This window comes from Hyperoodon ampullatus (genome assembly GCF_949752795.1).
Source record: "Hyperoodon ampullatus genome assembly, chromosome: 7".
Taxonomy (NCBI): domain Eukaryota; kingdom Metazoa; phylum Chordata; class Mammalia; order Artiodactyla; family Ziphiidae; genus Hyperoodon; species Hyperoodon ampullatus.
In genome coordinates this window covers 89,057,382-89,081,845 of record NC_136920.1, presented here as the reverse complement: position 1 = coordinate 89,081,845, position 24,464 = coordinate 89,057,382, and the positions used below count along the sequence as shown (strand labels likewise).

The window sequence follows — 24,464 nt, the reverse complement described above, 5'->3', positions numbered from 1 at the left end:
TCACCGCCCGCCCCACCGTGTGGCCCTGGGCTCTGTGGGGTGTTTAGCTGCACCCTACCATGTCTCCAGGTGTCACCAAATGTCCCTTGGGGGCGGAACTGCCCAGGTTGAGAACCCCTGGCCTAGAGTTCCATTTCCACGAAGAGGAAGACAGTGTGAATATGCTCAGGAGTGAACAGGATATTATCGACACCGGCACGTGTTACACTTACACTTTAAAAAGATTAGAGCGAAGGGAAGAGGGAGGCGTAGGCATTAGTTCTACGCGTGGACGCTTGCCACTTTTGTGTGACTCAGACAGTTAATGAACTGAGTGCCTGAGGAAGTGTGTAATGCACCAGTGCTCTAACAAGGTCTTCATCTACCGGGTGACACCTTAGCTGTTGGCGTGTGCCTCCCACGCCCCTTCTGGTGCTGCCGCCCTGGGGAAAGGTGAGACTGCCCCGTGAACTTGACCTGGGCGGTCTTTCGGCAGGACCGCCTGGGCACTGGGCTTGCGGACAGCAGTGTCTCCACCCCTCCCCCGACACCCAACAGTACGGGGAGATGCTCACCTCTCTCTGTTTTCCCGCCCCAGCTTCTACCAGTGTCAGCGGAACCTGGGTGGGAGACCCCCACTTCTACAAATGCAAATACCTGGGAGGGCTACGTGTGAGCCAGTCAGGCGGCCCAAGCTGCACTGCGGCGGGGGGGAAAAGGGTTTTGAGGGAGGGGCGGGGAGAGTGGAGTGATGCTTTCAGAGGGAAAACTTGCTAACTGGGGCAGCGCCCTCCATGGGCATCAAAGCAGAGGAGGACTGTGGAGGCGCAGAGAGACGTCTGCCGACTATAAACTGCATCCTATTTACGATTTTGCTAAAGGCTGGCCTTGAACCCAGGAAAGGGAAGAAATCGTTTGTTTCCCTTCTGCTGCCCTCACTTTCCCTCTGCCCCCAAGATGCAGAATTCGGTCGGAACCATGTGTTGGCACACAGCTGACAGGCAGAGAAGAGTTAAACACACCTGCAGGCTAGGAGCACAGCCTGTCCTGAGAAAGGAGACTGCCCGTGAGTTTTGTCTTCGTGATGCCTTTCCAAGAGACACAAGGCAGGAATAGTTTTCCCCAAAGGGGAAAGGCAGTGCAGAGGCAAGACTGACCAGCCGGATGGTGGAGCGGCTGCAGGCAGAGATGACCCGCCAGGCTGCCCAGCCCGGGGGCCGTGCCACTGACCCTCCCCGCCCGCCCCGGGGCACTCACGATGCGATCGGGTGGCGGCGTGCTCCGGATGAAGCACTTGATTTGGCCCTTCTCCCCGTGGAGGGCGTGCTGGGTCTGGGTGCTGGAGATGATGGGGGGTCCTGTTGGGGAGACAGCATCACATCAGGGATTCGGGAGGGGGTGGGCCCTGGCTGAGCCCCTCTCGGCAAGTTCAGAAGTTTGTACATTTATTCAATCGTTCAGCAAACAGTTACTGGAGGCCTGGATATGCAAGGTGACGGGCGAGGCAGGGGACTCAGAGATAGATGAGGCTTCAGTCATAAACCTCTCCAGGGATTGTGAGTGAGTGCCTCTAAGTCAGGACGCCCAGAGACATCGAGAGCTGTCACAGGAGGTGGGGAGGTGAGCACCAGGCAAAGTGCTAACCGACTTCACAGGAGAGAGGAGAACTCTACCCGGCAGGTGGGGAAACCTTTATGAAGGAGGCGGTACACCTGAGAAGGGAGTGGGGGAGGTGTCAGGGAGGAAGGAATGGAATGTCACCTCCACTTTAGCCAGCAGTTGGATTTCAAACCATTCCCTCGTATCTCCAGTAGAGGGCGCGCTTGCCTAACAAACCGGTGTCCTCGGCAGGACAGGAAAACCAAGCAGGAAGGGAAGTAAAAGATGTTCCTCCAGGAAGCGGGGAAGCCGGGAATCACTCCCCCACCCACCCTGGCATACATGGCTTGGGCTGGGCACCTTCACAGACTTCATCTCACATGTGTCTCAGGAGATCCCTTAGTTCATCGCTTTGCACGCCTCCACATACATACCCGGACAGCCCAGGTAGGACCACAGCTCCAAAGCTGACCCTGACATTATCCTATCCGGCTCGGGCGTGCGTGCGGTGTATGGGTCATGTTTATGGATGGCTCTGGGGACACCTGGCTCATTTACTGCCTCGGACAGCCTGGAGGGTCCACCAGGATTCCAGCAGTGCTTCCTGTCCAGTTCTGCCTGTTAACTAACCCAAATGTCTGCATTTAGGCTGGGAAGGGGAACGTCTTGGAGATGGGAGAGGCAGACATGAGGGACCCTCAGGATAAGGGCTTCCACCCTCAGGGAGCCTTCAGATTTCCTCTCTTAGGAACCTTAGCTCCAAGAAGACTTTGGCCAAAAGGCAAGAGGGCTTCACGTTTTAGGACCTTGGTTGGCGCTTTGTTTTGCTGCCGGGCTGAAAGTGATGATCCGGTAAAACCTTTTCCCCTTCACTTCCCAGGAGCTAGGATTTCCCTGGGGGGGCGGTGTCATCAGCTGTTCTAAAAACGATCAGGTAAATGCATACACATTTAAGGGCTTCTTAAAAGAAAACAGGAATCGGGGTAAGGGTAGATGGGGTTGGGAGAGTCAGAACACAGCAGTTGTATGGTTTATCTCCCCCTTCCTGCAAATCCCAGGTTTGAGCCAAATCATGGGCCAGTTTATTCCCCAAAGGGCAATGGCCAGCAGTCATCTCCCAGCCGGGATGCATTTTGATGAGAACCTCGTCTCATTTTGGATTTGTTCATAGTGTTTTTTCCTTCAGCCTAGTCCAGGCCTGCCCAAAGGGCTTCCCCACCCCTCCCCACCTGTTCTCCAGACACAGGGATAGACAAGTCCATTCCCAAGTCCACGCGTGTGCGGGCTGGCAGGCTCCTCTCTGTGGGCCGCTTCCTGCATCCTCCTGCCTCAGGGCATGATGACCCTCATTCAGAAACAAGCAAACTGCCTCCTCGCTTCACTCCAATCTCTTGGGTGTTTCTCTTCCTAGCAGCCTAGGGGAGCTTGTGTCAGAGGATTGGAGGCAAAGGCGGGGTTTGGAAAGAATGACCCTGGAGAGTGCAGATTAAACCCTGGATAGACACCAGGGCCCAGGCTGGGGTGTCCCGTCCAAGAGGAATGTCCCTTTGAGGTGTGCGTTCCCTCCTCAAGAAACCGCTTTGAATCCCTGTTGGGAAATGCTTGAAAGTCTAAAGTGACAACGGATTTTAGTCCTTCCTTTATCCATTGTGTTTTCCCCAGAAATGAGGATGCTCATTTAAAAGCTTCAGGCTTGGGGACCCTGGGGGCCACACGTGAGTCTGAGGGTCCCCAGCTCTGCTGGTCACAGGGCTATCGGAGCGGAGCTGGCCGTAGTTGTGGGCCAGCACGACTCCCAGTACCCTCCCAGAGCGGGTAGCGGGGGAGGCCGCTGATTTCACCAGGGCCTGGCGCCTGAGCCGAGTGTCAGACACTGGAGCCGGCAGGAAAAGGCTGCAGCCCATGTTGCCATGGATATATGGAGGTGCGATCAGATGCTGTTATTTTTAGTCCTGCAGCGCCAATTTATTGGTGGCGTCCTGGGGACACGTAGGAAAGGCAGGAAGGCTACCGAGTCAGAGATCTGCCCTGGACAGATGGCTCCGGGGTCTGAGCAGATTCACCCTCCCTCTGGGGCTGCCACGACTCTTGGGGAGGGGGGAGGGAAAGAAAGAGATGGAGCGGGGCTGGCTAATGGGGACAGCACCACGCTGGTTTTAGTTTCTAGCAAAGCGGAGACTAGAGGAAGCTGTGCGCCACCTGGGCTGATATCTGGATCCTGGCTCAGCCCCTCACTAGGGCCCTGGTCTGGAACAGGAAGCAGAGGCCCTACAGACGTGGGTCTGTGACTTGGTTCCTGCTGGGGCTCAGAACCTTGATCGGGAGACAGACTATGTGGGAACAGAGGCCTCACAAGGAAACCGAAACCCAGCGGAAGGAGGACGTTTCGAAACACAGAGGGAGCCGTCTTAGCCTCCTCACCCTCTCAGACCAGCAGCGTCGGTTGCCGGCGTGGCCCAAGCACACGTAACGGCAGGGACGTCGAATTTCCGTCCTGGTGCCACAGCCTTCTTGGGTCTGACCTGAGCTAGGTCCCAGCTTCTCTGTGACCTTCTACATCCCATCAACCAGGCCCCACCCCCTAAATGTCTCATGTACCAGTCATCTGTCAGCTCACACTGTGTCCTTGGAGAGAGACGGCGGTACTCTCCTGCTGTGGTGATCTTATTACATATAATAAGGCAAGTTCCCTGCCCTCAGGGGACCCCCCTGAACTTGGCCCTGTGGGGATGGTGGCAGGTCTTCCTCACTGAGTGGCTCTAAAAATGGGAAGAGGCAGACGAGGAGTCACAGAGATGCCCCCTTAAATTCTCCACCAGGGCCAAGGTCATGGTCAAAGGGTAGATATGGGATCTATGTTGGTTGCCCTAGCTCTCGGACCCTTTTTCCTGGCCAGGAATAAATTCATCAGCCATCACTTTTAGGGCTGAGACCCCTTAGAAGGGACACAGAGGAGGGAGGTGACCAGACAACCACCCAGGTCCTTTGTCACCCCAGGGCTGGGCTCTGACATGGACTGGAACAGGTGGATGTAATCACTATGGACCCACAGTCGGAGGTGGATGTGAGGCCCAGAACCCACGTGTGCCCCTTGGGGCAATGCCAGGGACCCTCTCGACCCTCTCCCAGCCCTGCCCTGGCACGAGTGGGGTCTTACCATTAACGGTTAGGGTCACCTCTCGCTCCCCGGCCCCTACCCGGGGCACCACAGCTCGGCACACGTACTTCCCCGCGTCCTCCTGGCGGACGGTTTTGAGGGTCAGGGTCTTCTCATTGCTCAGGACCTAGGAGGAGTGGGGAGGGTCAGACCCCGAGGGCAGGGGCCATGCTCTCTGTCTCAGAACCAGAAAGGCTGAGAGGCAGGCCGGGTGGCAGGGTACACAGTCTCCAGCATCTCAGCAACAACAGGGGGTGGGGTGGGAGCCAGAAGTCTTCTTACACAGTGTGCCCGGCGGGCTGTCGGGTGTGGGAGCCCACGGCACAGAGCACCCCGTGAGGCTGAAGATGCTCCGCCCCAGCGGCAGCCCTGAAGGGTGGGAATGCAAGGGGGGGTGGTGAGAGAAAAGGAGGGTGCCTCCCTGGCTGGGGCCCCCAGGGCTTCCTCATCCAGGGGGTGTGCCGACCAGCCTGTACCAGGCTGGCCAGGGGTGAAGCTATCCTGCAGCTGAGCATCTTTGAGGGTCTTGGATCTGTCTTTCCTGAGTCATTTGCAATATCCCTTTGGGATGAGGTTTGGCATGATGAAAAGAAAACAGGCTTTGGCAACAGCTGCTCTTGAGTGGGAATCCCGGCTTCAGCGGTGCCTACTTGTGTGTCTTTGGGTGTTAATTATCTTCTTGGAGGCTCTTTCCTTATCCTTGTAATGGGGGCAGTGACACTCAGAGGATAGTGCAGTGTCTGGCACCCAGCAGGGCACACAGAAGTCACTTTTCTGCTGCTTCTCCCCCTGCTTCCCTGCCCGAGGCTCTCACTGGTCCTCCTGGGAGGAGGGATGTCTGAAACTCCTAAGCACACTAAAGGACACATACACTTTAAAAGAGGAACACAGGGGGGCTTCCCTGGTGGCGCAGTGGTTCAGAGTCCGCCTGCCGACGCAGGGGACACAGGTTCGTGCCCCGGTCTGGGAAGATCCCACATGCCGCAGAGGGGCTGGGCCCGTGGGCCATGGCCGCTGAGCCTGCGCTCCAGAGCCTGTGCTCCGCAACGGGAGAGGCCCCAACAGTGAGAGGCCCGCGTACCGCAGAAAAAAAAAAAAAAAAAAGAGGAACACAGGAAGAAAGCAAGGCTTAACCCCAAAGTTAAAGGGTAACAACCATTTGGGGAAAGCTGAAAAGCCTTTCTAGTGACTTTTCGCCCCGGCATCTTGGTGACCACCTGCTTTTCTTATAAGGCTCAGGATAAAGCAGAACTGCACGGGCTGAATGTGTTTAGACCCAAGGCGGGTACGTGTGGGTACCTGGGGTTCCCTCTCCTCCTTCTGGGGCCTTCCTTCCTTCAGTTTACATGGGAGGCTAACGTCCCCAATCTAAGAGTGAGAGGGGCCACGGGAGGCAGTTCCCTCCTGGACTGTGGACCCTGCACCCCTCCAGGGCCCTCCAGGGTCTGAGCTGCGGACTTACCACGCCAGAACCCCGCTTCATCCAGACGATGGTCAGGGACGGGTTGCCTGTCCAGGCGCAGCTGAAGACGGCGTCAGAGCCCAGATCCACGAGCAGGGATTGGGGTTCCGTGGTCATCCTGGGCCCGACTGCGATGGGAGGGAGGAGGAGACAGGGCTCTCGTGGGCTGGGAGCTCTGGGGACCCTCGTTGCTGCTGCCTCCCCTCCCCGATTCTGGTTGGGGGAGGCGGCACCACTGGTGCCACGCCCCTCCACTCCGGCCCATTCCCTTCCGTTCCACGTCAGTCCTCTACCGGTCTGGGCCCGGGTCTGGGCAGTAAGGAGGAAACCCCTCTCCCCCAGCCCAGGCTCTCTCGGGCCCACGACGGGGGTAGGCAGCACCAGCCCCGGAAAGCAGCTCTGGTCCCATTTCTGCCTGGATTTGCCCCCAAGGACTCTCCCATCCCGTTCCCTCTGTCCTGGTCCCAGGAAGCCCCCCTGACCCCAGTGTGTGGGCAGAGGGTCCTTCCCCCACCCCAGAATCTCTCTGTGTCTGCCTTCAAGCCAACTGGCCACCTCCTGCAGGCCTCAGCCTTGTGACCGGGAGTCAAGGTACCCGTGCGTCTGGCCCAGCTCCCTGGACCCACCCAGGGCCCCGCAGGGCCACTGCAGGGCTCTGAGATAAGGAGTGGGGAGGCCAGGCCTCCTGGAGGGGCCCCCCACACCGGCCGCCCGCCCAGGTTACTCTCTAGTCCAGCCCCGCCCCCCCTCTTTTTCAGTCCACGAAGCAGGTGGCCTTTGGTTCTGCTGCCCTACACCTGCCCTGACCCGGGTCCCCTGCAGACCAAGCCTTGCTTCCCAGAGTGGGTGCAGCCCTGGGATTTCATGGGTGGTGACGGGAGGGTGTGCAGACAGCTGTTTTCAGGGAGCAGGAGGTGTGAAATCAGGGTCAGGAGACCCAGATGAGTCTCTTGGTACAAAAAGGGAGTCATAGCACGTTCTGCTGAGGCCCGTACGGGTGAGGGGCGGTCAGGCATAAAGTTTGCAAAAGTGCTTCTAAATCTGCACAGGGCAGCGGATGAGCTGATGCTCAACGCTGTGACGCTGTGAACACAGCTGCGGGCTGTTTCCCCGAGGGTCCCTTCCTGGCCACTGGGGAAGAGGGGGAGCCCCTGGTGGGAGGCGGACCCTTTTCAGTCACTTACTCGCTGCGTGACCTTGGGCCTCCATCCCCTCATCTGGGTACTGGGAATAAGAAGTCCAGCCTCCCTGGGTGATTTTTTTGTTTTTAATAGTTTTTTTTTTGGCCACGCCGCCTGGCTTGTGGGATCTTAGTTCTCTGACCAGGGATTGAACCCGCGCCCTCGGCAGCGAACGTGCGGGGTCCTAACCACTGGACCGCCAGGGAAGTCCCCTCCCTCGGTGACGATGAGGGTCAAGATAAACACGAGGGAAGCTTTTCGTAAACTGCACGGATTACGAGCCTGTGAGGCATTCTTAGGTCACGTGCGATGAGGCCACGGCGGTTCCCCCTGCCGCGAGCAGCGCCCAGCCAGTGCCCGTGCGCCCGGGAAGCCCCCAGACAGCCACTCACAATAGACGTCGACGTTGCGGCTGATGTTGGTGCTGCCCAGGGCATTGGTCGCCTCGCAGGAGATGGGCTCTGAGAAGTACGTGTAGTCCACGGTGGTCCGGTACACCTCCCCGGATGCTTCCTTGATGATCTGGCCCCGCTTGGCCCACCTGCAATGCAGGCGCCCGGGCTGATGTGGACCTCCGGTGGCGAGGGCATCCTTCCCGCCCAGGGGGCTCTTCTCTCTGGGAGCCGGACGCATCCATCCCGAGGCCCAAGGCGGGGCGGCGTGGGGCAGGCCCCCGAGCGGTCCCTCAGGGGAGCCCTCTGCAGAGGGGTTACTCCCAGGGCTAGGGGCGTGGGGTTGGTGATGGGGGCAGTGGTTTCTGGTCCGTGGGTGGGTTATTCTGGAGGGAAGTGGGTTGACTGTTCAGTGGGTCAGCGCACCTGGCTGGCCAGGGGATGGCTAACCCAACTGGCAGTCCCCAGACCGCTTGGCCCTCTTGCTCTGAGCTCTCTCGGGGGTGGCGGGGGACCGTCCTGGGCCACATTGGAAAAGAAGGAAGCCAAATCCATGACCGAAGAGGCTGAGGTCTAATGGTGTGTGCCCATACACGCGTGCACTCCTGCACACACGCGCGTGCACACGTGCACGTGTGTACACATGCGTGGGGCTCGGGAAGCTTGATTTCCAGACGAGGCGAGAAGCTGATGGAGAGGTGTGAGCAGTGGTCCTGACTGCTCCCTCCCCAACTTGGTCAGCTCTCTCAGTCCCCCTGTCCTGACTCCTGTCCCTGGGGCCGGGGCAGTCCCCTCATGGTATCCCTCTCTTTCTGAAAGCCCTTTCAGCCTCCCCCATGGCACTTGCTCTTTTTCCTGCCCAGCCTCTGCCTCCCACCGTGGCTCCGCCCCTCAGAGGTCTGGGCTCCATCAGCACTGGTTTGATGGGGGTGGGGGAGGGGGGATGGGAAGACAGCTGTGCTGACTTCTTTGCTGGGCCTGTTGGCTGATCTGTGTCTTGGACCTGGCTCCGGGGCGGTGATCACTGCGTTGGACCGGTAGCTGGGCAGCCTGCTACCTGTGGGGCAGTGCGCCCAGGGGTGTGTGTGCCTGTGTGCGTGAGGCTGGGGTTTCCTTACAGATGCCTTAGGAGAGAGAGTTCAGAGCTTCCCCTGGTTTACTCCTATTGTGGATAAGACTTTTTAAAAATCACAGAACTTCCGACCAGGCTCTTCCTACGGTGGCTCAGGCCTGTTTTGGGGTGCATGTCTTTACCAGAGCTGGGCAGGTACCTTGGCCCTGCAGTCGTTACCCTGGGGCCACGGTCCCCTGTAACCACATTCTTGGAGCCTTTCCTGGGGTCACAGAGGCCCGTCTCCTGCCCGTCCTTCCACCGGCCCCCACTGAGCCTGCCCTTCCGGCCCGGCACAGCAGGGAGCGTCAGGCTGGCATCAGGCGGTTATTATTGCAAATTAACATCGGGTCGTTATTAAGAAGACAATTAATAATAACAATTATAGTTTAACAACAGAGCAAACCATAGCTCCCCGAGAGCCGAAGGAGCTTCCCAACAAACTATTATGAATTATTCATGAATCATTTCAATCTCTAACTTTCATTTAATGACCATACTTAAGAGTCAGGTACAGCTCCCGCCTGGGGTGGCTGAGTTCAGTCCCAGACACACGGTCGGGGGTCGGTGCCCAGCCCCTGCTCCATCTACCCTGCTGCAGTGAAGATTCAGGAGGTGGGATGCTGGGGGGTGGGGCAGGCAGCTGGCTGGGCTCAGGGGGAGGCGGGTGAGCCCCTCCTGCCCTGCCCGGACCCCTGCTCTTGCCTGCCCACAGCTCCAGATGCTGGGGCAGGGGTGGGCTTGGCCCCAGCGAGCAGGCTCTGCTGGGCAGTCCTCTTCCATTATTGGGGGGTTCCTGGGGAAAAGGGGGCTTTCTCCCCACCTGTCTGGGGCCCCTCATAGTATAAGAAGGGTGAAAGCTCCACCACTGGGGCCCTGAGGACCTCAGAACTGCTGGGGCATCCTCAGGCCCAGAGCCCAGTGCTCCAGGCCACACGGGTCCCCTTTTCCCCAGAGCAGGCTGGCCTCCCCTCTCAGAGCCAAAGAAAGGAGACTTCAGGGATGCCAGATGGCTGTATGGCCGTGGCTCTCAGCCCCCAGGGCCCGTCCCCACCTTGGAGGTGAAGTGGGGGCAGGAGGAAGTCTTAGGCCGTCTTCTCCCGGGGCCACAGGAGGCCAGATGTGGGGCTGGGCCTTGGGGGCGCCCCACAGTCCCCTGCTCACATCCCACTCAGCCAGTCTTTCTCTTCCCTTGTTTATTGCCCTCCCACACCAGGAAGTCCCTCGTAGGCATCCCTTCCAGAAGCTCAAACCACTCACTGAAGCAGCTGGTCACACGACCAAGGGTGAGCGGGGAGCAAGTCCCACCCTCTCCCACCTCCCCTCCCATCTCTCTTCTCCTGTTTTCCAGCTTCGCTTCCTCCTCCACCTCTTTCCTCCTGTCCTTTCACTCTCCCACCACCCACCTACACCCCTGCCGCCACTGCTGCTTTCACCGCCTCAGAACAGGCGTCAGATTAAACCTTTCCCAATCAATGTCTAATTTGGCGTGAGCGAATGTAAGAGGATTAATTATTTATATCACACAATCAGGAGGCTGGTGTGTCAAGGCTGACAGGCTGTTCTCAATAGCCCTGCCTTTCACTCTGGGCAGTGGGACCCGCCCTGTCACCTGCCCGGTGGGGTGGCCCTGAAAGCCTCAGAGGGGAGCAGAGAGGCCGGAAGAGATGCGCTTCAGGTGTGTGGGGGCCTGTTCTGCTCACCCCGGGCCGCTGGTCCAGTGGAGCAGCCGAAGTGACTGCTGAGTCCAGCTGGATGGGCTCCCCTGCCACCCCCCACTCCCAGGGCCCCTTGCTGGGTGCTAGGGTGGACGAGGGCATATCTCTAATTTCCAAGATCACAGTCTCTTATGCGGAACAGGAGGAAGCAATCAAGACTGAAGGGAGTTAAGAAACAAAGACCCCTTAGTCTTGTCAAAGCCAGTTGGGAAAAATCCATGTGTTTACGTGCCAAGATTTGCTCAAGGCTTTTCCTCTCGGATCCCAACACCACGTCTAGAAGGACCATCTGCCTGCTGGGTGAGCCCTTCCTGAGGCCAAGGGGCTGAGCCAGTTGGGGGTGGGCACAGACGTCTGCCACCGCTTGCCATGGCCCCTGCACCCCCTTCCTCCCGGGCCACCCCAGCTCTCCCACATTTTTCTGGAGGCAAGAAGGGCTCCCTGAGAGCCTCTGGAGTCCTGGAGGGAGCCTGATCCTCACCAAAGCCTTTTTGGGGCCTTTGGCTAATCGGAAGCTCAGGAGGAAAGGTGGCAAGTAAGAACAGGTGCATATCTGCAGGGGGTCTGCCTGCACCTCTGGCTCCTCCTCTGTGTGTGATGAGCTGACCCAGGCTCTGAGCTGCAGGGAAGGATGCGGATGGAGGGAAACCACACGTGCCCAGAGCCTGGGGAAACCTGCATGTCCTGGCTCATTAACTTTTTAGTTTGGAAACTAAATATAACTTTGTAGTTATAGAAAAGTCACAAGAATGGCCCAAGTAACTGCCATATTCCCTTCACCTAGATCCACCAGTTGTTAATATCTTGCCACATTTGCTTTCTGATGATCTCTCCATATGTAGATTTATATCTCATTATTGTCAACGATGTGAGGGTACATGTGGGTGTGCCTGCCTGGGGGGTCAGTGGGAGAGAAGGGCTGCCCAGGGAAAGTGGCATTAGAGGTCTTTTCTGGGCAGATGGTGCCTGGTGTTTAGTGCTTGTGAGCAGACAACAGAGAGAAGCCCACCTGTGGATGGAGCCCAGGTCTTGCAGATACAGGGTGGAAGCTCGGGAAAAAATAGAGACTCTTTGGGCATTTCCTTCTGCACCTTTGTCACCTGTCCCAGCCAAACCAGACCTGCCCCCTGGACCTAAGGGGCTGTAGGACTCCAGGGAGCCTGAAGGTCGTCTGATCTTTCTCCTGCCTCTAGCCCAGTGACTGGTTAAGTCGACAGGACAGATGGGTTTTCATCCTACTTAAAAATATTCTCAAGGATAAAGACTCTGTGCCTTTCCTGGGTTTCTGGTTCCAGCGTTAATTATCTGCACTGCAGGGACCACCACCTACGTCCAGTCTGAATCTCTGGCTGCCTCTTTGGCCCATTTCCTCGAGTTCTGCCCTCTGGGGCCGCACTGCCTCTCGTCTCCCCAGTCCTCCGCTCCCACTGGCAGACTCGTTGCCTAGTCTGGGACTATCAGCATTCCTGGCACTGGCTGATGCTGGGGCTTCATAGCCCATCTAGACAGTGGAGGCGACACCAGGCTCTTCCATCAGATCTGGGCTGGGGGAAGGGACGGGGCAAAGTGAGGGCCATGCTGAGTTGCACAGATGCCTCAAGGAGGGGAGTGTCTGAGTCAGCCCCCGGAGCACCTCTGAGGCCACTCTGTGTCTGGAAGTCTCGGGTGGTGATGATGCCCGGGCAGGAGGGTGCCCAGAGGGGCTGCTCTACGTGTTGACGGAGTCTGCGAGCTAATGCTCTGGAGCGCCTAGTGCCTGCCACACAAGTGCTCCACCTGAGAGCTGTGAGGTGACCAAACGGGGGTCCCGCCTTCAAGAAGCTCAGTCAACAGGGAAAGACAGGCATGCAAAAAGAAGTGATGCTTTTATCAGTGTGGTGAGCAAAGGCTGCACAGGGGCGGTGGGTATGACTGATTCTGGGTAGCCGCCGCTCAGGGCTGGCTGCCCCGGAGACCCGACCCCAGCAGGAGAACGGTTTGGTGAGCGCAGGACTAGAATCCAGATGCTGATCGATCCTGCTCGTTCTCCTGGTTGTTTTAGCTATCTTTCCCTGGGCCTCTTTCCCTCCTTTCAGAAATAAGGGGTAAACAAGCTGTTCAAACAGAAGGAGTGAAATCTTCTGCCTCAGAGGAGGGGAGTGTGTGCTCATGAAAGAAAGGAGACATCCACCTGGCCAGGGGTGAACGGGTGTGCTGAAGACACCCACAGTGGACCAAGCACCGTGCTGGATGCCCAGGACCACAGGTGACGCCCCCGTGACAAGGAGGGGTGTTCAGGGCGCCACGGTCTGGGCCTCCCCAGCAGGGCTCTTACCTGTACTGGGTGACGGCGGGGTTGGCCTTTGCAGAGCAGTGAAACGTGACCACGTTGTCCTCCAGCACTGGCTGTGGCTCCACCGACAGGTTGACAAGCGGGGGGTCTGCAGAGAGAAGAGGTGTCCTTGAAGATGGGGAGCTGCATGCACGGTTTGGGGATTGAATCCCCGGGAGAACATAAGGATAAAGGCCAGTGATTCCACCACCTGGGACCCTCAGAGCAGCCACTCCCCTGGTGGTCCCCAGAAAGTTGGGGGCCTCGGCAGGGGGCTCCCTCCCTCCCTGGAAGTGAGGGATTCAGGCCGTCTGGTGGTGGGGTTAGGGCTCCCGCTGTGGATTTAAGGCCGGTGTTTAAACGACTGGCCAGCCAGGAAGCAGGGCTGCCTGGGCCTCAGAGTGTACTGTCCACCTTTCAGCTTTGGGAGAACAAACCACTGCAGAAGGGAGAGGTGGGAAGAGGGGGTGCAGGGACCAGAGGGGGATGTGGACACTGAGCCCCTTTAAATACAAACTTTCTCTCTGAAGTGTCTGTTTCGTGTCTCTTTGTGTAAAGGTTCTGGTGCATCTGTTGCCTTGAAAGTGGCATTTACACCCTTTCATCAGCCTAATCATCTCTCCTGAGTCCTGACTGGTGTCACCCTGCCCTCAGCTCCCCAGGCTGGGCTCGTCTTTCTCACTCAACATGACGAGAAGCCCAGCTCTGAAGTGCGAAATGGTCGGAGGTGGAGGAGACAGAAGTCAGAGAGAGGGAGAGAGACGGGGAGACACAGAGACACACAGATCCGTGTCGAAGGGATGGGGGGACAGGCAGAGAGATGCCTACGTAGGAGAGACATGGAGATGAGGGAGGGAGAGAGACACACACACACACAGAGACATACACAGAGAGAGAGAGACAGAGAGAGGGAGAGAGAGAGAAAGTGCAGAGGCAGGCTAAGAAAAAGAGGCAGAAACCCAGAGGAGCAGAGAGCAGAGATGGACAGGTTCAGAGAGAGACGGACATGTGCACAGAGACGCACAATCAGACAAAAATTTTAGACTTAAGGCAAAAAGACCAAGGGAGACTAAACAGATGGAGACAGAAAATGATAGGGTGCTGGGGAGAAAGACCAAACAAAATCATGAGAAACTGAGAAATGAGGGAGAAACAGACATGGAGTGACCTAGAGATGGAAACAGAGGAGGAGGGATCTACAGCAGAGAACAGAGGCGGGGAATCAGCCCAGAGAGAGGCCCCACGGCGGCCTGGCCCTCCTGAGCTCCGAGGAAGCAGCCTCGGGACCCGCTCTAAAAGCTGGGCATCCTCGAGCTCCTGGGCATGAGCCCAGGCCCCAGCACCCCAGGCATCTGCGCTTCAGGGGCGGGGCGATGACAGCCAGTGCCCGCCCTTCTTCCTTGTCGGGTCCTGGAGGTCTGGCTGGAGTTCAGCTCCAGGCTGAGTGGAGAGGGCAGCTTGGTCCCTGCGTCCTAGCCAGGCCCCGGGGCCACAGCTTCTAGCCCGACCTCACCAGTAAGCACAGCAATGTGCTGGAAGGGCATGAGAACTTTCCAGGGGTTCAGCCCATTTTCAGAAAAAGAAGTGAGGAAGTCGGTTTCTCAGAGACCATCGAGAAAATGCTGACCCCTCTGGGTGCATGTGAAGGGCACCACCGGGGGAGCAAGACTCCAGCCGCCTGGCTCAGCTCCTGGCTGAGATGACAGGATGGTCCCCGAGCCACTCCGAGAGGCATCTGTGCAGATGCCCAGCCGTGGACGGAGCCTCACCCACCCCGGAGTTGGGATCCTTCGGCCACTTGACCTCCCTGTGCCCTGCTGGTGCTCAAGCTGCCAGTGCTGGGGCACCGGGGCCGGGGAGATGACCCACAGGGGCCGTGCTGGGGTCTGCAGACGGCTTGTTAAGACATGGGAGAGAACGCTGGTTCCTGAGCAGCAGGTGGAGACTGAGCTGGGGCTGTTCTCCCCACATTATCCCCCGGTTCTGGTTGGGGACCACAAGCTTCTGCTACTGGAACAGCTGGCTTGTCTGCCTTTTTCTGGAGAGTTAATTACCGGGGAAGTACTTCAGTGATCTCAGTCTTGGTTTCTAAAGCGTAATTCCAGTGGTCCCAAAGATGCGTGGCCAGGCCTCTCCATGAGAGCTCTCCCCACACCTCCCAGGAGAGCTGCACCCCCAGAACCCTGCAGCCTCTCCCCGGCTTCTGCCCGTCACCCTGGTGCCGGCCCACCCAGCCGAGGACCACCAGCTTCCAGGGCTAGTTCAATGGCCTCTAGAAACCCGCCACAGAACTTGCGGGGTAGTTCCAGGAGGTCTGCCCCCACTTGGATGTGCTTTATAAAGGGATGAGGCTTTGGTGGCAGGGAGATGGGGCCCACACCTGATGGAGGACCCCCTTCGGGCCACCTGCTCCCCTTCTCAGTCTATCCTGTAGGCACCACTCTCCTGCAGCCTCCCTACCTCTTTGCAACATGCTCGGTACCCAAGAGATCAGGCCCTGGGAAGCTTCCACACTTGCCGGTCTCATCTGTGCTTCCACCCCAGGCCCAGAGGTGCCCATGCTCATCTCTCCATCCCTCTCCTCTGCATGTGCAGGGTATGAATTCTCAGTAGTCTACCAGGCTCCAGAGGTATACATAGTTTATGTCATATCCAACTATTAAACATGATTTTAATCCCATTTGTGATGTCAGCTGAATAACTTGCAGGGGGGCAGCTTTGATGTAGCTGGTGGAACTGAGATCACATGGAACAGATGTCACAGCTGAGAGCCTGTTAGTGTTTCCATCAGCAACCTGCCTCTCTGTGTGTGTGTGTGTGTGTGTGTGTGTGTGTGTGTGTGTGTGTTCAGGGGAAGTATTACATCGAGGAGGGGGTGAGAAAAGAGAGAAACTCCATGATTCAGTGATTTTATAGCACATCCATTTGAAACTTGGCAGCTGGATGCAGAGTCCAGATGTAGCAAGACTTTGGGGGTGTTAAGCTTTCTCTCCCATTACTCAATCTGGGGGCTTTGTCTTCCGTTGGGTAACATCTAAAGACCAAGGGAAACAAACAACAAATGTGTTTTTGCTGAGTTTGGATGCTTCTTGGTTGACTGAGAAAATGAGCAGGTTTGTAAAGGCGGCTCTGATCCAGCCCGTGGTGTCCACAGTGAACAGCTGGATGCTTACTGAATGAACAAAGGGATAAACGGGGGCAGGGGAGAGCAGGAGGGAGGGCGTGGCGAGAGCGTGCTCTTTTGCTCGGCAGGTGCACGCAGACACCTTCAGGAGAGGGGGCAAACGGATGCAGACCTCCCCCTGTTGGGGCTGGGGGCACCGGGGAGGGGCAGCTGCACCCCCACGACTGGGCACGGCCACAGCAGTGGACAGGTGCCGGGCGCTGTGCTAGGGTCGCCACCTGAATGATCTAATGTAATCCTCGCAGCCAGCGTGTGAGCCGAGCGCTGCTACCTCCACGCACAGATGAGGAAACCGAGGCACAAGGAGGTTAAATAACCAGGTCGGCCTCACTCAGTAAGTGGCAGAGCCAGAATTCAAACCAGGAAGGATGCTATGGGTTTAACCACGACGCTAGACTGCCTTGGATGGGGCCCACCTAGGAAACTGGGCACCTGGGTTCTCAACCTCAGCCCGACCTCACTCCCGATGCCTCCCTGGTCAGGTGGCTGAGTTGTCCCTGAAAAGAAGGCCAGCAAAGCCCAGACACCTGGCAAGGCCAGCGTCCTCCTCCTGTGCAGACTGTCCTCTGCGTGCCCTGGTAAACCGATCATCTTGTTAGAGCGTGTTTAGAGGAATGTGTTTTAGTAGTTGGTGGGCTGTTGTCATGATGATGACTTCCTGTTGAACCTCCAGAAGAGGTTCTGCTGTGTGATGGATAGTGGACTGGAGGGAGCAGGCACACCCCTTGCCCTGGGTCTCTCCTGCCAGGGCCCAGGAGCCGCCCAGGTGGTTCTTTTGTGAGGGTTCTGTGGCTGGCATGGGTCTCCTGACCAGCTGGGGGGTTGCTGGGCGAAGGAGGGAGGCGCTGCACAGTGACCACGACTGGCAGCCTGTTATAGGAGGCTTGGATGCCTGTGTCTCCCACTCTCATTCCTCCCAGATTTGGCTTGTATCTGGAGAGAGCTCTGATTCCCGGTCAGTCTCAGGGCAAAAAGAGAACTCGGATGTCATTCGATCAAATCAGACAAGGAACTGGCACCTCTGCCGTGAGGGGCCAAGCTTAGGCCCGCGTAGCTCGTGGGTGGTGGAGCCTCTCTGGGCGTGGACCACTCCATCCTCCAGCATCTTGCTTCCTCTCCATAGCTGGGCCTGCTGCTCGATGCCACGCCTGCTGCACGGAAGAAGCAGGCGGGTGTGGAGAGCCAGGGCCTGGACTGGGGTTGGGGAGGGAGGCACCCCTCTCAGGGTGACCCTGAACTTACATGACCCTCAGAGCGAGGGCCTCCCTTCCATCGCCCTGGTCCTAGACCTGGCCAGAGCCCTCTGCTTGGTGCAGGTGGGGGTGGAGGGGGTGTTAACAGCTGGTGAAAATGGCAAATACAAAACCTTCTCCAAGGCCTCAGCTGTTGTGTCCAGGTGTCCAGAGCAAGCCCATTTGAGGGTTTCAACAGTTTCTTCTGCCCTCTGGAACCTAAACGTCACCTGCCAGGATTCCAGACACTGGGAGAAGTCTGCTCTCTGGCTCCCAAGACGGGCTGGGGAAGCCCTAGGACATGGCCCCTGCAGGCCCCAGATCCCTGGAGAGCCACATGGAGCACAGAATCCAGACACTTAGATGAGCCAGGGCTGTTGGGAGGTGATTCTAGGTGGATTTGAATTAAAATGAGTAAAATGACAAGGAAGAAACAAATGCCAACCTGCAGCTCTGGCCTTGGCCTTCAGAGACTCCAACCACAGCCACCAGCTCATGGTGGCCTCATCTTCCGGGGGCTGACACTTCCAACCTAAGTCAGTCCAGTATGGAGAGCAAAGCTGCTGGGCCCCAGTGTTGAGCTCACCTTTGTTCGCGGAGGCCGATGGGTACATTAGAGAGACTTTATTTATTTATTTATTTATTTTTAATTTTTTTTGTGGTACGTGGGCCTCTCACCGCTGTGGCCCCTCCCGACACGGAGCACAGGCTCCGGACACGCAGGCTCAGCGGCCATCGCTCATGGGCCCAGCCGCTCCGTGGCACGTGGGATCTTCCTGGACCGGGGCATGAACCTGTGTCCCCTGCCTCGGCAGGCGGACTCCCAACCACTGCGCCACCAGGGAAGCCCTAGAGAGATTTTAGACCTTCAGGAGTCTCCTTTAGGGACTTTGGGAATGCAATGCGGGAGGAGCTTTAAAGTGTCACTGTTCATGTTCGTCGTAATAACTGACCCTGGCTGAGGGCTCCCGGTGTGGACGTCAACAGGAAGAGTTCCCAGCGTGGGCTCTGGAGAGCTGGCTGCCCACCTCAGAGACCCGTGCGGCCTGGGGGCCCTCGGTTTCCCAGGTAGGGACCGCAGTCATACCCTGGTCCGGGAAGATCCCACATGCCGTGGAGCAACCAAGTCCGTGCGGCACAACTACTGAGCCTGCGCTCTAGAGCCTGTGAGCCACAACTACTGAGCCCACGAGCCACAACTACTGAAGCCCACGCACCTAGAGCCTGTGCTCTGCAACAAGTGAAGTCACCGCAATGAGAAGCCCGCGCACCACAACGAAGAGTAGCCCCTGCTCGCTGCAACTAGAGAAAGCCGGTGCGCGGCAATGAAGACCCAACGCAGCCAAAATAAATAAATAAATAAAAAGATTACATGAGATAATACGGGCAAAGTACAAGCAGACTGAGTGATGATTCCTCTTCCTCTTCCTCTTCTCTCTCTGACCGACCCTTCCAGGACAGGGCCTGGTGCCGTGCCTCCACTCTGGAGCCCTGGGTGCCCCTTCTGCTCCCAGCACCTCTGCTCTGGCTTCCCCTCCAAGGGAGGGGGTGAGGCCGCCTGGCTGGGCCGGCACTGCCACGGCTGACCACCCTATTTGTCGGTGTGGAAGTTCTACCTTATACAGGTATGGAAATGGGGCTTCAACTTGTCGTTTGTAAGGGACCCTCATCGGTGATGTTTTCTTTTGTTTGTTTGTTTGTTTCTTTGTTTTTTGGCCGTACTGCGTGGCAGGCGGAATCTTAGTTCCCTGACCAGGGATCGATCGATCCCGTGCCCCCTGCAGTGGAAGCACAGAGTCTTAATCACTGGACCACCAGCAAAGTCCCCAGTGATGTTTTTAAGAAGATAGTCACCCTCATCTCTGACAGTAAGAAGGACAAGATGGTCCTTTGCGTGCCCATACAAATCCGCTAGTCCCCGGCGTTGACTGACCCAGGTCCTGTCTCCAGCCCTCCTGCAAGGGTGTGGCTCTGGCCTGGCTACCTCCCCCGACCTGTGCTCTGGGCAGGGGGTGCCGGGTGGTCCCTATCCTCGGCTGGGTCAGTACTCACGCTGGATGTCGATGGTGACCGAGGTCTCCTTCCCTCCGGGGATGGCTTTGTTGGTGGCCCGGCACACGATGCTCTGCCCGTTCTCCACATCGCCGGGGGAAATGAAGAGGGTACTCACGATGCTCTCACGCTTGCCGTCGCGAAGCAGGGTCTGCAGCGGGGAGAGAAGGCCTTTGTCACTTGTCACTCAGCTGGGACGGCCTGGGTGGGTCTGGGAGGACACGTGCCAGTCTTGGAGAGGAGGAGGGAGCCCTGTGGATGGAGGTGGGTCAGCTCAACACACCCAGGGGAGCCCGTCTCCATGCAGAGCCAGGGGTTACCCTTGGCTCCCTGGCCCAGATGAGCGCTGGGCTTCGGCTGGAAAAAGGAACTGGAACGTTTTCCACCCTGTGTGAAAATGTGCCTGGACTTGCCCACCCTGACACATAAAAGAAACCAGGCCGGGCCTGACGGAAACCAGGTTCTATGTAGAACTGAACTTGTAACTATTCTGCCTCTGGTCTGGGGGTATCTCTGGGTCTGCAGGAAGCTCTGAGATGGGGGCTACGTGCAGGTGCTGTGGCCCCTGGGGATGACGCAGGCTGTAGAAGGAGGTGCAGTTTGGGGGGTGGGGGTAAGGGTGGGGCTGGGAGGGATGTAGGCAGAATCAACGCACACTGACCATTTCATTACTTTACCTGTACAAACCCTTTCAACTTTTCAATCGTTTCACTTCCTGACCTCATTAGAGCTCGGACCAAGCCACAGGCGGGACAGATGCCATCATCTTTCATTTGACAGGTGAGAAAACAGGTGTGATCAAGAGAGGCTATGGAGCTTGATCAAACTCACTTCAAGTTGGTGATGATATAAGTAAGAGGGTCCTGGAGTGGGTTGAATAGTATCTCCCCAATTCATGTTCACCCAGAACCTCAGGCTGTCACCTTATTTGGAAATAGGGCCTTCACAACTTAGTTAAGTAACTAGTAATTCATTAAGGATCTTGAGACACGATCATCCTGGATGTAGAGTGGGCCCTAAATCGAGTGACTGGTGTCCTTGTAAGAAGAGGAGAAGACAGAGGGAGAAACAAGGAAGGGGGCCATGGGAAGAAGGAGGCAGAGATTGGAATGATGCTGCCACAAGCCAAGGAAAGCCAGGAGCCCCCAGGAACTGGAAGAGGCAAGAAGATTCTCCCTCTGGGGCCTTTGGAGGAAGCACAGCCCTGCCCACACCTTGATTTTTCGCCTCTACAAATGTGAGACAACACATTTTGGTTGTTTGAAGAACCAAGTTGTGGTACTTGGTTACAGCGGCCCTAGAAACTAACGCAAGCCTAAAGGTCCCCTGTCTTCCCCGTGACCATGAGGTCATTCCCCACAGCTGCTGTTCCCCATCATTGCCGCAACCCCCTCCCTCCTCTGAGCCCCCTTCCAGCTACTTCCCCATCCGTTTACTGCCCTGCACCCTGAGCTTCCTGGTGGCCCACGAAGGTGGGTGCATACAGGGGAGGTGCCGTGTGCAGGAGGGTCACTTCAGGGGACGAGGTGGGGAGACTGGACTTGCTCAGTACACCCCAGGAAGGAACGTGATCCTGAAGCAGGGGGTGCCGGATGCAGTCTTACTTTGCCATGATTGGAGCCAAGGAATAGATGGACAGACTCTACTTCCTCAAAACCTCCCTGAAAATAACCATGCCATCCTCTCTAATCCTCACAGGACCCTGGAAGGAAGGGAGCCTTGTCTCCTAAATAACGGAAGAGAAAACTGAGCTCAAAGTGAGTCAGGAACTTGCTGGGCAGGGCTGGGATTTGCACTTGAGAATGGTGAGCCCTGAGCCCATGACCCTCCCACTGCAGCTTCCTGAGGACCCGGAAGCCGGGTGGTGTGATCCCCACTTAAAGGTGGGAACAGTTAGATGATTAAGTAGCTTCCGAGTTTAGCAGTGTCATGCAGGCGGCTGGACCCTGCCTCTAGGTCCTCAGTTCAGTACCCTCCAACATTAGGAGAACAGGACGCGAGCTTCCGTCCAGAACAGCGCGTCCTGCTGTAGACAAAGCCAGACTCAGACGCGGGAGAGATCCGCAGAGCGGGGCAGTAGTCCCGGCCTGTCTCTCCTCTGCTTTAGAACGGCCTGGGCGCAGGCCAGCTTCCGTCCATATTCTCTCCTGGGACGCGGGGTGCTGGTCTCAGCCCTGGGCAGAGGGATCTCGGAGAGGGGCTGGGGGAGGGTGATACGGTCAGTCCCAGGAGCCGGTGGGGTGAGGGTCTTGAGCTCAGCCTCAGGGCCAGGGCCCTAACCTGGAGGCCGGCCCCCGGCGGTAGGGCTCGGCTCGCGGGCGGTGTAGCCCCGCCCAGCCGGAGCAGGGAGCTGCGGCCGCACCATCGTAACCTGCTGGCTCCGGCTCTGCTGACCACCCGCGTCTATAAATAGCCAAGCGATAATCAGAACAATTTCCCGGATGAAAAGCAGACCTCGGGGCTGGGGTTGAGGAGGGAGGGAGATCGTAGTGTTCCTCCCCCTCTCTTTTTCTTTACTTTTCCGTGGTGCTAACAAGGGGCATTTACATAAATTTTACTCTGCCAGGGCCCCTCAGATTGATCTGCTTGAGGGGTGCAGGGCCGGCGGGAGGGGAGCCGGGGGCCGAGCTCCTAATGAGGCCCCTGACTGCTGCCCGCTCCCCGCACCCAGGGCGCTCCTGGCCCAGAATGATGATTAATGACATATTTACTGTGTCCGGGCGTGTGCTTTTCTGGGAAATAAAAATTCTGGTTCAAGTTGTTTGTTCCACCTAATTAGAGAAGGGGAGATGTGTTCATTAAACCGGGGGAGAGAGCTCAGCGCCCGCTCCCCGGGGGAGGCCCGCAGCTCGGGGTGGGGGGTTAAGGCCAGGCCACAGCGCGTTCCTGGGGAGGGAGCCGGGCGCAGGGCGAAGAGGGGGGCCTTGGTCTTCTCACCCTGGTTTTTCTCCTTCCCCCGTTCGCTCCTTCCACGTCTCCTCACCTCTCCTCTCTTTCTCTTTTCTTTTCCATCATTCCTCTCTTGTAAACCTCCACTATTCTCACATGCAAATGAAACCCTGGGACTTTGTGGCCTCCAGGTCCAGGCCAGGTGGACACTCTCTCGTTTGCTGATTCTTGTCACTTCCCCGTCCTCCCTGCCCCTTCCCTCCCCTGAACTTGGCTCTGGAGACACACCTCCAGGCCACCACCTTCTGCTTGAGAAACCTTCATAAGCACGCACTCAACTTCAGGAGGGTAAGTGGGTTATTAGTGGTAAATCACTGTTTCTGCGGCCACCACCTCCAAGGCCTGGGGCGGCGTTCCCTCCAGCTCGGTGGGCACTAGTGTGACCCTGATGGCCTCTCCTGCGGGTGCCACCTGTGTGTGCAGATATGGACCAGGAGCAGGGCCTATATACCTCAGCTGCACAGGGGTGAACATGCCAGGGCCTGTGTGCGTGTCTACCGGCCTCTGGTCCACTAACTGCTTCCAAAGAGCCTTCCTGACTGTCCCAGTGTCTGTGGGAGGCTTAGGGCTCATCTCTGGACCCTGCCTGTGCTGTGCTGCTTCCTATCTGTGCATCCAGCCCCCCGTCCCACCCCTGAGGGCAGGCACTTGGCATTCGGTTGGCAGCGGTAATGGGGAAGCTGGGCTGGCCGGGGGCAGACTGCACCCTGTGTGAGGTCATCCAGTGCGGGCAGCTGCCACCACTCTGCTCTTTCCAAAGCCCCTGGAGCCTCAGCCTGGCAGTGGAGAGCCAGGCTGAGCCCCAAGAGCTTGGAGGCCTGGTGACCACAGTTGAGGGAGAATGGAGGTTTGGAGGGAATGCAGTGGGTGGGTGGCCCAAACCTGGTGCTAAATATAGGGTGTTCATTGATATGCAAACAGCCTGGAAAGGGCTTGAGCTGGACTGATTGCCTGGCAACGAGGCCTCCTCTCTTCTCCCTCCTCACCCACCTCGCCCACCTGCCATGTCCCTCAAGTTTTTTTAATCATCTCTCTGCCTCCCCTTCTTATAGCTGCCTGGGGACTCCACTGGTGTCTGTTATGTGGTTTGAATGAGGGCTGTCAGGGAAGGTGGAGATTTGCACGGTGCTTTTTGCCCCAGACCCTGTGTCTTCAGGGACCAACCCCCAGTTTTGTTCCCTGGGGCCAGGAAGGATGCTCTTCACAAAGAAGGCCAGGATGAGTGGCAGCTGCACACCAAGTAGAGACTCTCGGCCCCTAAGTTGGACAGATGAGACGGTGGGTACTGGGGTGACTGGTGGGGAGAGATTGCAGAGCTGGGCCTCAGTGAGGGCCCAGTGTGGAACCTAATGAGGCTCATTGGTCCTGGGGGTGGGTGGATAGCCCCTTGGGCGGGCAGCAGTCTGAAGCTGGAGGAAGCAGAGGGGTAGGGCTGGAGGGTAAGGGGCTTCAAGGTAGAGATGTACACAACTGTACATCCTAAGGCCAAGCGACCCTCCCCATGTTCTGCGCATCAGGGTCAAGGCCTCGTCCCCCAATGTGGCAGCTGCTGGGGTAGTAGCAGATGGAGCAGGGATCTGGCTCCCAGGGAAGATTTCTCTCTGGCCTCAGCCCAGACTGTCTCCTCTCCCCTTCCACAACCTGTCTTGCCTCCCCTGGTCTGCCTTCCAGATGAATGCCAGGTGGCCTCCGTTCTGGTGCCAGGCCCAGAGAAGATGGCCTGAGGCTGGGTGTCCAGGAAGAGAGGACTTGGAGAGAGGCCCTGCCATCCACTCCCCTGCTTCTGCAGCCAGACACCTGCTGGGAGCTGCGGGCCCTCACCCAAGCACCCGGGCCACGAGGGCTCTGGCGGCCGTGGGTTCAGGGAGAGGCACCACAGCCTGTGCTGGTGCATCCTCTTCCCGAGGATGCTCCCAGCGTGAGGGACCTAGCCATCCTCTGTGATGCCATCCTCAGTCCCACCAGCCCATCCTTCCCCCGCTGGCCGCACGGTGGAGGAGCAAAACGAACACCCCATGGAACCTGGGCTGCTGTGTGACCTCTGGGGAGGCAGAACAGGGTGAGCGAGACGGGGCTCTGGGAGGAAGGACCCAGTAATACCAGCGAATGTTTACAAAGCCCTGACTCTACGCCAGGC

General features: G+C 57.7%; 1 protein-coding gene across 3 annotated transcripts in view; it reads right to left on the bottom strand.

Annotated features, from left to right (window-relative positions):
• KIRREL3 (kirre like nephrin family adhesion molecule 3) overlaps positions 1-24,464 on the bottom strand; it is a gene marked incomplete at both ends in the record, with an annotated part of 550,267 nt that overhangs the window by 12,692 nt on the left and 513,111 nt on the right. For all 3 annotated transcript variants that reach the window (XM_079708871.1, XM_079708873.1, XM_079708872.1), the window contains 6 exons: positions 1,237-1,337; positions 4,736-4,862; positions 6,198-6,325; positions 7,771-7,919; positions 12,914-13,019; positions 19,379-19,529. In XM_079708871.1, coding sequence (XP_079564997.1) covers positions 1,237-1,337; positions 4,736-4,862; positions 6,198-6,325; positions 7,771-7,919; positions 12,914-13,019; positions 19,379-19,529 — 762 coding nt within the window. The remainder of the gene's footprint in view (positions 1-1,236; positions 1,338-4,735; positions 4,863-6,197; positions 6,326-7,770; positions 7,920-12,913; positions 13,020-19,378; positions 19,530-24,464) is intronic.